This window comes from Atractosteus spatula, chromosome 16 (assembly GCF_055471065.1).
Source record: "Atractosteus spatula isolate fAtrSpa1 chromosome 16, fAtrSpa1.hap1, whole genome shotgun sequence".
Classification (NCBI taxonomy): Eukaryota; Metazoa; Chordata; class Actinopteri; order Semionotiformes; family Lepisosteidae; genus Atractosteus; species Atractosteus spatula.
In genome coordinates, this window is record NC_142721.1 from 4,816,572 (window position 1) to 4,826,895 (window position 10,324).

The following is a 10,324-nucleotide window of genomic DNA, read 5'->3' on the forward strand; positions in this document are numbered from 1 at the left end:
TTCTAAAGTATCAGTGAACTGTGTGTTTTTGTACACTTAAGAGCGAAAGCCCCATAAAACAAACTTTTGATTTGACAGTGCAGAAATATTTTAATATTGGTACCACAGGATTCCCATATTCCTGCCACTGTGTGGCACATTTGCAAGAGAGAATACAACAGTCCTAACAGCAGTAGCACTCACAGTGCAATCAATACCTCTAAATGGAGCCATGGTGTTGCCTGGGAATGAAACTCTCCTTCTAAATATGTCTTTCAAGAATTGGTATTCCACGTCAAGGGACTTAAGTATAAGAAATAATTTAGTAAAATTAATGTTCTAACAATTTCCCTAAGTAATGCTTACATATTCCCATTAAATGGAAATCTTGAAGGTAGTATTGCGGTAGAATTGTAATAGTTAAACTCAAATTATAGAGTTTAAAACTAAAACAATTACAGAATTTTTCTTGTCCTTATTTCACACCAAATAGAGATTTATGAAAATTTGGATAAAAATAAGTTTTCTCTGCTTTTGTCCAGTGCAATGACAGTGGGATACACAAAGAGCAAAATTTTAAACCTTTTACAAAGGGTTAATTTGGCATCTAAATCTAAAAATAGTTTTGCAGATTTAGTCTACTCAGTTGTTTAGAAAATATGCTTTTATACCAGAGAATTTAGTCCATAAAACAAAAAAAAATGCAGACTGTGAGTCACTTTTAAAACATGAAAGAAATACACTTTAACAACAAATGGTAATATAATGTATTTTTTTCTAATTCAACAATTATATTAACATTTTTCATAATTAAAACTTGAACACTACAAAGTTTCATGAACACAGTTTTCTCTTCATTAGGGAAAAAAAAATTAGATGTAGCTGTTAACGATAAAAGAATAAAGCGGTACTACCAGCACAGGTCCCAGATTTGTAAAAAAAAAAAGGAAATCCTGATAAATAGATTTTTTATGTTCAACAGTTCAAAATTGAAATAATGACTCTGTAGTGCAAATCTGCTCAGCTTAAAAAGTGTGTCCTTGGAAACCATGTAACAAAGAAGGCAGCGATGCTGAGCTATGACTGCCTCTCTATGTTCAGCTCGTTAATGTTTCCTTCGTTTTGAGTTCATCGCCATTTTCCTTTTCATCTCCTCTTGCTCCTTCAGCATATCCTCCTCATCCTCCTTGATACCCAAACGTAAACTAGAAAAGAGACACAAGGCTGGTTAGGGTGAACAAGTGGCTGAGCACTCAGGAATGATGGGGGGCGGGGGAGGGAAGGAGGCGAACACAAGATGCGCGGGTCCGATTAACGACGTTATCTCGTTTTTTGCCTCTTGGCCATTTTCCTCTTAAGCTCTTCTTCTTCTCGACGCATCTCTTCCTGATCCTCTATTACAGCCAATTTCAGGCTAGTGGGGGGGAGAAAAAGGCAGAAAAAAATCTGAGTGGCATGGTAGTTTGAAAACCCTATGCGGCAAACACCTAAACTTCAGTGTTAAAAAAAAAAATTCAGCATACCAGCGGAGCATGCGTTTCTTTTCTCTGCAACTGACACACGGCGCTCAAAACTGTTTTGACTTAGAACTACAGATCGAAAATCATCCACTTTTTACTCTGCCATTATGCACTTTGTATAGGCCAAAGCTCACACTGCCATAACAACAGAGTTAGTCCCGATCAGAGGAGTGAAGTGCCTCTCACTTAATGACACTGCCAGCTCACAGAAGCCTCGCAAGCCCTAGCGGTCACAGAAGGCATCAACAAAAGAGAAGCCACAGGATTCAAAAACTCAAGGTATGGAAAAGGAAGTCCGCGACCTCTGGCCCTTTCGATGTGGACAGAGGTGCGCACTCTTACCTCCTAGCCTCCTCCTTCTGCTGGTCCTTCCAACTGCTCTCCATGTAACGCAGTGCATAGTCGCTCTCATCTCTGTATCTGTCGACAGAGGACCACAGGTTAACCAAGGTCTGCATCATACTGGAACAATTACTTCTGTAAATGTGCACTTGGTCTCTCTTCTTACGTCAACTGCTCATTAAGGTCATACCATGTAGGGCTGGGCGATATGGCCAAAAACATTATCACGATAAAAATGTTGATATCAGTCGATATCGATAATTATCACGATAAATGTCAAATCATTATTTCTTTCAAGTTTAAAGGCAGATTTGTTCTCCTGAGTGAAAGTTGAAGAAACCAGACAGTTAATTGGTAAATTAAACAACTCTTTATTTTAAGTACACAACAACCACTTGCCAAACAGCAGAAACATTAAACAAATCTGTTAGCTGCCTAGTCTGCAACACCCACGCACACACGCGCACTCGCGCAGTATTTTGTGCGCAAAGCATAAACATATATATTGAACATTTATCGAACTTTTTTTAAAATTATATCGCGATAATTATCGTTATCGAATTATCGCCCAGCTCTAATACCATGTGGGGCAAACTCACCTCTCAGATCGAAAGTGCAATTCAAAGTTACTTTCGTGGCAGTTCCACCTGCCATCTAAGTAATAAGGCCCATTTTTAACCCAAGCAGTATAAGCTCTTTGCTCGATTTAAAATGTGGTGTAATATTCACTGGTAGGTAAATTTGTAAATAGGAGCCCATGTGATATGGGAAAGAGTCATTCTGAACCCGGTCTTTTAAAGGCTGCCATCACCTACTTCTAAAAAAAAAAAGCACTTTTTACTTACTTGGACTTGTCATATCCAAAGATTTCCCTGATATGTTTTGAAATATCATCTTGATCCTCCCCTTCATCCTCAATAAAGTCTTCCATTTCAGAATCATACTCTTCCTCCTCCTCGTTGACATCATCAAACCTGCGCTTGTAGCTGGAAGTGATCGGCGGCAAAGGAGGACCTGAAGGGAAATTAAAACAACCCCATCACCTTCTATTCATTGAAACGTGACATAGGCTCTTACAAAACTGATGAATCGGTAATTCCTTAAATTTGCAAATATTATGTTAAATTAGTATTATGTTATAAACATAAACTGCATTCTGGAGACCTATTTAAATATGTTTTTTAATATCACATTTTCTAGAATGGAAAAAATCCACTACTGAAAATGGGTAAAAAGCTGCTTATTCAAATGAATCGCTGTCTCTGAGATTTAGCACCAGTGAGGCCTTACTAATGAAAGAAAGAAAAGCAAATTGACAAGATGAAACCAGCAGTAAATTCACTCAATCAGCATTTGAGTGCCTGTTTTGCCTCTCAAGTGCTGTCATTCTATGGATTCTTACCCTTGGGACAATTTTGGACTGTTTCATGGCATGCTTTATTTAGCAAACCTAGAAGTATACAAGCTATTCAGGCAGTTAAAATAATATAGAATTTTTGTCTTATACTTAAGCTCAAAATGAATCTTATTCACTCAAGGAAAGATAAGTAGAAATTAAGGGTTTTGAAAGATTTAATTGGTTAACTGGATAAACAGGGCCTCTTTTACGTTGATGTTCTCTGTACCAGCTTACAAAGCTATAATCACAACAATTAAAGCACTTTTTATATCAGCCGATTATAAATTAAGACTGTGACTCGTGGATTTTCAGCTGTTATAGAGGTAACAGAAAGAAACAAAGAAATAAATTATATTCTGTACCACTTGATTCAATATGATGATCGGGATCTAACTAGGGTGACCCAACATCTTAATCTTTCTTGTTATATGTTCCCGACACAAGTGGTTGATGAAAAGACAAGTTACGAACCTTCCATAGGGAAGACTCTGGACTTTACATGGTTTAGAGATTTATGCACAAGTAACAAAGATTAGATATTAAAATTCTACAAAGAAAAGAGTTTTACAGACAGACTGTGGCCAATTATTATTTTGTAGGGTATAAAAGCAAACTTACCCGGCGGTCTTATCATGGGCCTATGACCTGGAGGAAATCTAGGGGCGGTCCCGGGTCGAGGGACCAAGTTTTTGGATGAAATGGTTTCCGACACCACTGTGCACTTGGGCCTACCAGGACCAGAACCTACGCTGTTTCCAGGTCGCCCAGGCATGCTGCCACCAGGTCGCCCAGGCCCAGCGGCAGCAGGACGGACCTGTGGGCTGTTTCCTGGTCGTGACTGCAGATTGCTCCCCATTTTGGGTACTCCAGCGCCAACGGGCCGCATTTGTCCATTGCTACCTGGACGGGGCGGCACACTACCGCCAGGTTGCCCCGTCGAACCCTTTCCAGGTCGGGAAAGCCCCGCACTTGCCGTTTTAACAGAGCTGTTCGTGCCAGTGCCAGCTCTGGCCTGAGCGCTGCTTCCCGGCCTACTCTGCCCGGCACTAGAAGGCCGTGCAGCAGCGGAGCTGGAACTGAGCCCAGGGCGCGCCAGTGAACCGCCCATCTTCCCAGGAGATGAGAAAGGGCTCCCTCTCATCTGGTTAAGGTCACTGGTGGCAGTAGGTTTCTGACCAGAGGAAGGCCTAGGTACAGATGTTTTGGCAGAGGGTTGAGAACTGGGTTTCACAGACATTTTCATACTAGAGGCACCTGAGGAATTGGAATTGTTTGCTACATGTTTGGATCTGTCTACCTGAGAGGATTTGGCAGAATTATGAGGTCGTTCACTGAATGAAGGCTGTTTTGGCTTTTTACTTATCCCACTAGGGGGGACCTTCTCTGATGAGCTCTTCTGTGGCTTTACATTTCTGGCATCCTTTTCTGGTATGGTTTTCTTTATGGAGACTGGCTGAGTCTTAGTGTCTCTCTCCACCTTGGCTTCCCTTCCTTTCTCCAATTTCTTATTCTTGCGTTCAAGGAATTCCAATTCCTTTAGCTCCTCCGCAGTCCGGAGCCTCTCTTCGGATTTTTTTGCAGGTTTTAGCTCGACTGGTTCAAACTGTTTCTTCTGCGCCAGTTTCAAGAGTTCTGCAAAGTTCATGGGAGAAGAAGTGGGCTTGGCTGGGGCAGAGGGTTTCTTGTTGGGTCGGACAGGCATTTTGCTTGGAGCTTCGTTGCGAAGCTCTCTTTTTTCTTCTTCTTTTTCTTCTTCTTCAGAATCCGTTTGGGAATATTCATAGTTATCCTCATCGTCGTCACTGATTTCGCCACGCGCCCTGCCCTGTTGCTCCTCCTCGTCGACCTCCGCTCGCGACCGCCTCTTCCTGGGCTGCTCCACCACGGGGACGCCGTTGTAGCCTTTAAAATTGTCCTTGGTGCGAGATGCCATGGCACGTGCCTTGCGATCTGACTTCAGTTCCACTCTCTTAGCCAGCAGTTCCTCCTTCTTTCGCTTGTTCTCCAGCTCTGCAAGGAAAATTCATACCAGACAGTTGAGTCAAGTTCTACAACAAACGCTTCCTCACCCATGTGGCAGTTTCAAGAGGCTTCTTCCTCTGTGGTTGTATTACTGCTAAAGAAAGATGCATGAACTTCTGACACCAGAGGAAGGATCACAATTGAAAAGGTCGCTTTTAGAAATAATTATTAATGTAAAGTGTACTGCATGTGCTGTTCTTCTACAACACCAGGAAGAACATTCAGGAAGCAACCTTTCACTTTGTGCCTGACTAGAGGTTAATTCTAAAAAACACACACCCAAAAAGGAGCATGGACCAAAGACTAAAGGTCTAGTGTCTCGTTTACCAAAGCATTTACCTTTCCTTCTCTCCTCCATTTCCTTCCTCTTCAAGAAGGCCTGCACAGCTGCCGACTGCACTCCTTTGACTTTCGGGTCCTTCTTCGGAGGTCCCGCAACCAGGCTATACCGCTTCTGCTTGAAGCAGGAATGCATGAGATGCTTAAGTTACACTCAAGTCGATATTATGATGTGCATGAGCCACAGCTACCGAGAACAAGTTCAAAGTCTACACATTTTCACCACTGTGGAAACACTAAAATTAAAACAATCCGTCATTGTTATGTTTCAAATTGTACATGTGGCATAGAAAATATACATTGATGAAAAAAACAAACCAACACTTCCATGTTTAAATCCTTCATGTTTTCATGAATTCTGCTGTGAAGGGATGACTAAACAAAACAAAGTGTTGTTATAAAAGTGATCCACAAAGTGTAATAAGTAATTTAAGACATTTATCCAGTAAACTTTTGGTATAAAGTACCTTCACTGTAGCAGGTACCATTTTAAGTGCATGATACAATCTGTCATCTCCATGAAAGCACACACTGACTCCATTTTGAGGCTTGATCTAAACACTACTGTTGTCATATTGAGGAAACCTATGTTACTCAGCCAGGAAACCTCAATCATTTACAGAGAATCCAGCAACCATTACATTCAGTCCTTAGAGGTGTGCTGAAGCTTTTGACTTCAATACACCTCATTATAGAGAAACCTGTGCTTACCTTCACATTACACAATGTACCACCGGATATAATATAGGGAGATATGCATTACGCAGTCTTCTTTTCACTATTATTTCATTTTGTATTGTTGCACATTGCTTATTTTTCCAGATTTTGCCTGTCTCCACCCTGTTGTTTATATAGGTTCTACAGCAGCTGGTGCAGCCCTACCACTGTGCTCAAGACATGCAGCAGTGAGGCACAGTCATTTCATTACTGTAGGTTTGTGAGAGAGCTGGGGGTGCAGTTCTGTTTCTTTGTTTCTACTTCAACAGTTGCTCGTAGCCCTCAGTTGAACACCTGCTGCTGTGCCTCCTTTGAAACTGCTAAAAGGCTACATGTCCATCACACAATTTCAGTACAAATGACACTGAAAATTTAGCAGTTCTGTTTATCTGGGCTTTTGTAGTCAAGAAAAATCTTCATTTTCACTATGATGTTTGTAGGGAAAGGAAATTAATATTATTTTGAAAAAAATGTCAACTGTTCAAGTGTAGCAATAGTGAGAGACCAAAAGATCTCTTGTGAGGAAATCTTGACACCTGATGCATTTCCATTTCCAAAGAGCGTTAGATGTGTGCAAACTTATTTCGTGTAGGCTGCTATTTTCGACTCCACAGCACAAGCAGCAATTATCCTACCCTCAGGAATGTGATGGTCAGAGGGCAGTGTTTTACTCACATTCTTTACAGATACGTTACTCAAAGTTCACATTGAGCCTTCTCTCCTCGGTCTAAGGGCCAAAACTAGATCTGTCCAAAATACTTTAAAAAGATGTTGTACTAAAACAATGGGACTGCAATAATTAAGAAATTCATTTAAAAGTAACTAAAATGTTCTAAATGCAATGCATCAGTTGAGGAGTTGAAGATTTTTGTAAACAAATTCTAGATTTTCATTCTCAATTTCTTGCTCATTATTGAGCTGCAAACAATCTTTGAAGTAACGATGCAATGTATAATATGATGTATTATACCTTTTTTTGAAACTAGAGTGTTTGTACGCTTTTAAAAATGTCTGTGTGGTCATGTATTAAAACCTCTGTTCTGCATATCCTCGTCCACTAAAGCGATTTAAATGATAATGAGAATATGTATAATTACATAAGCTCAATTGGAATTGGCATTATTATAGGAAAAACTGGCCATGGAACTAGATTCCCTTCTTGGGGCTTTATTGGTAAAGATCAACTTAAGCTACCAGGGGAAACTAAAAATAAGAGCTTTGATTTTAAGAAAAATCTAAAAAAGCAGACATAAAATGTGTGTGGGAAAGCAACCCTAACATCCTGCAATAGAAAAGATTAAAAACGTATCTTACACTGAATACAAAAACAGGCCTACATTTAAGTATTTAATATTACCTTTTCAACAATAAGTCGGGTGTTTATCTGGTCGAATAACCCCCAAATTATGAGTGCAGGCGCTGATACAATAGTGTGTGCTTGTTTAAAGAAATTTCCAATCCTATCTTGCCTCGTAACTCCTCAAAACACTGAGAATTGTTATGTCTCAGTGTACTGCAGTACAAAACTGATGCTCAATGGGGGAAAAAAAAATCAGTATAATGATTCCTACACAGTTAACATTTTTAAATATCACTCCCATAATTTTAACATTGGGAGTGAACGCCAATGCCAGGCAGTCTGCAACATCTACGACAAGAGGGTTACATCATATTCACACAAAAACTTGTCTTCTAACTTGGTCGGAGGAGAACCACATTTTCTAACGCAGCGTTTCCAGCAGTCTCGAATTGCGCCTGAACGAAGCGTGAATGGGGAAACTGAAGCGCGAACATACAAGCAATCGATATTAAATGGGGGATGACTGTACATAAAGGGTACAGGAGTTACAGGAGCAGCACTCCGGAACAGCAATTTAAATCACCTCGGCGGAAGTGGACACGGAAACCGGAAGCAGAAAGATGAAGTGGGCTGAAATAACAGATGGCGTGTATTACGGGTTTTAAAAAATCTAGTGTTTTATAAGTTCATTCTCGCCATATCCCCAGACCACAAAGATGTACAAAACTATACTAAACGCAATAAAAAAAAATTCTCTTTAGAATTTTGCTTTGGGTGACCACCTTATGGGTAGCCTACTTCGCCGTATGGATACCTTTGATAAGTTTTAAGGTTCAGACGATTTAAAAAAAAAAAAAAAAAAAGTTGTCGCTTACCTGCACATTGCTGAGTCCCTGATTTTGAGAGGCAATAGACAGTATGTTTTCGAAGTCCATGGTGATGCTTTCCGGCTCCCGTTTCGCCCAGCAGCGGTGACACCACAGTATGATCTCCCTCAGTTAATCCCCCCCCCAGACACCCAGAATGAAAGACACCTCTCAATCCCACAGCAACGGAGTGCTGACTCGACCCGAAAACAGCACCGAAAGCCGCAGCCGAGCGAAGTAACAACACTCCAAAGCGCCCGCAACACGGAGAGCAAGGAGGCAGCAGCCTGAACGCCCGAAGGGAAATTTAAATCGTGGATAGTTTAGTAACATAAAACACTCGCATCAAACATCGGAATAAAATACGAGAGAATTCGACGAGCCTACTCCTGCCCCGTGGATCCTCTACGTCAACGCCTTATGACGCCACTTCCGCCCGTAGTTTATCTTTCCCTGGCGTGGAGCTCGGTGGTGGCGTAGCTGCCTGGTGACGGTGTAGCTACGAGAAATGCTGGGATTTCTTTTATTCAGAGACTCAGAATATGAGTTACGTGGCGTTTCGTACATAATCTGGAAAAAAAAAATGTCCAACGTCTTGGGTTGCTGTGGGTTTTCCTGTTGTGTAGCATAAAATAGTCAACAAAGATATGCAATTGGGTCTATACTATGCGTTTGAATGCTGGTAGCTATATATATTACTGATACGGATCTATGCAATTTATTACATTTTTTAGCATAATCGCACATGGGACCTGTCCTGTTGATGTAGGATCTCACAATGTAAAGCTGGACAGTTGGGCCTTTTTACTTCCCTGAACTCCGTGTCTGCGTTTTCTGGGTGAGACACCCTTGGACACCTTTCGGTGTTTAACAGGAGTCCAGCCTTTCGTCATTGGATTAAAATCTGTCGAATGTGTTTTGCTAAAAAAAAAGCCTTTTAATGCCACGTCCTCCTGTTCCCGTTGTTACTACGTGGTGTGGTGCTACTACAATAGCAGCGATGCTAAAAGATACATGGAGCTTTTAAGCACGATTTTTTTCCATAATGTTGATCAGACGCAACTGACATAATTTCAATAGAGGTCTTGTAGCATATCCAGGTGGGGCTGCACACTGGTGGTGGTGGAGGGGATCCCCATTACCTGTAAAGGGCTTTGAGTGGAGTGTCCGCAAAGCGCTATATAAGTGTAAGCAATTATTATTATTATTATTATTATTATTACTGCATATATTAATTGCTATGATATCGTTTATCCACCAGATGTCGCCATCAGAGCAGACAGAAAATGTGTGCTCGAAATCACTTGTCTAGATTTTGACGTCGAAATCTGACTGGCCTGGGGTCATTACTCCCGACCTGGTTTGAGTGGATTTTAAACAACACCTGCTGTTGTACGCCATCCCAGGAATTGCTGAAAGGTGGGGACAACATCATCAGGAATTGCCAATGAGCCATAAATTGCCAACAGCCGTCTCACCCTGAGGCTCACAACTGACAACCCATTGAAACTAAGCAGGTATGAGCCTGGTCAGTACCTGGTCAGTACCTGGATGGGAGACCTCCTGGGAAAAACTAAGGTTGCTGCTGGAAGAGGTGTTAGAGGGGCCAGCAGGGGGCGCTCACCCTGCGGTCTGTGTGGGTCTTAATGACCCAGTATAGTGACGGGGACACTATACTGTAAAAAAGCGCCGTCCTTCGGATGAGATGTAAAACCAAGGTCCTGACTCTCTGTGGTCATTAAAAATCCCAGGTTCTAGAAAAGAGTAGGGGTGTTACCCCGGCGTCCTGGCCAAATTTCCCATTGGCCTTTACCAATCACATCCTACTAATAATCTCCAT

The 10,324-nt window shown here is 41.4% G+C and overlaps 1 protein-coding gene across 4 annotated transcripts; it reads right to left on the reverse strand.

Annotated features, from left to right (window-relative positions):
* Positions 1–734: 734 nt before the first annotated feature.
* On the reverse strand, positions 735–8,912 carry spty2d1 (SPT2 chromatin protein domain containing 1). Of its 4 annotated transcripts, none has more exons than XM_088934999.1 (6): positions 8,494–8,912; positions 5,602–5,716; positions 3,859–5,250; positions 2,687–2,855; positions 1,842–1,919; positions 735–1,184 (listed from the first exon to the last, which is right to left on the reverse strand). In XM_088934999.1, the coding sequence occupies exons 1-6, from the start codon at positions 8,551–8,553 to the stop codon at positions 1,085–1,087; spliced, it is 1,914 nt and encodes a 637-aa protein (XP_088791125.1). In that variant the 5' UTR covers positions 8,554–8,912; the 3' UTR covers positions 735–1,084. The 4 variants fall into 4 exon arrangements, with proteins under 4 accessions (XP_088791125.1, XP_088791127.1, XP_088791124.1 ...); XM_088935001.1 differs by having other exon boundaries at positions 735–1,393; XM_088934998.1 differs by having other exon boundaries at positions 5,602–5,719.
* Positions 8,913–10,324: the final 1,412 nt, after the last annotated feature.

Bases quoted from the DNA above. Each gene is read 5' to 3' on its own strand.
- spty2d1 (XM_088934998.1), bottom strand. From the start codon at position 8,553: ATGGACTTCGAAAACATACTGTCTATTGCCTCTCAAAATCAGGGACTC. The intron at 1,920-2,686 runs GTAAGTAAAAAG...CTCTGTCGACAG, and splicing joins TTTGGATATGACAAGTCCAA to ATACAGAGATGAGAGCGACT. The intron at 1,185-1,841 runs GTAAGAGTGCGC...TCTCTTTTCTAG, and splicing joins CAGAAGGAGGAGGCTAGGAG to TTTACGTTTGGGTATCAAGG.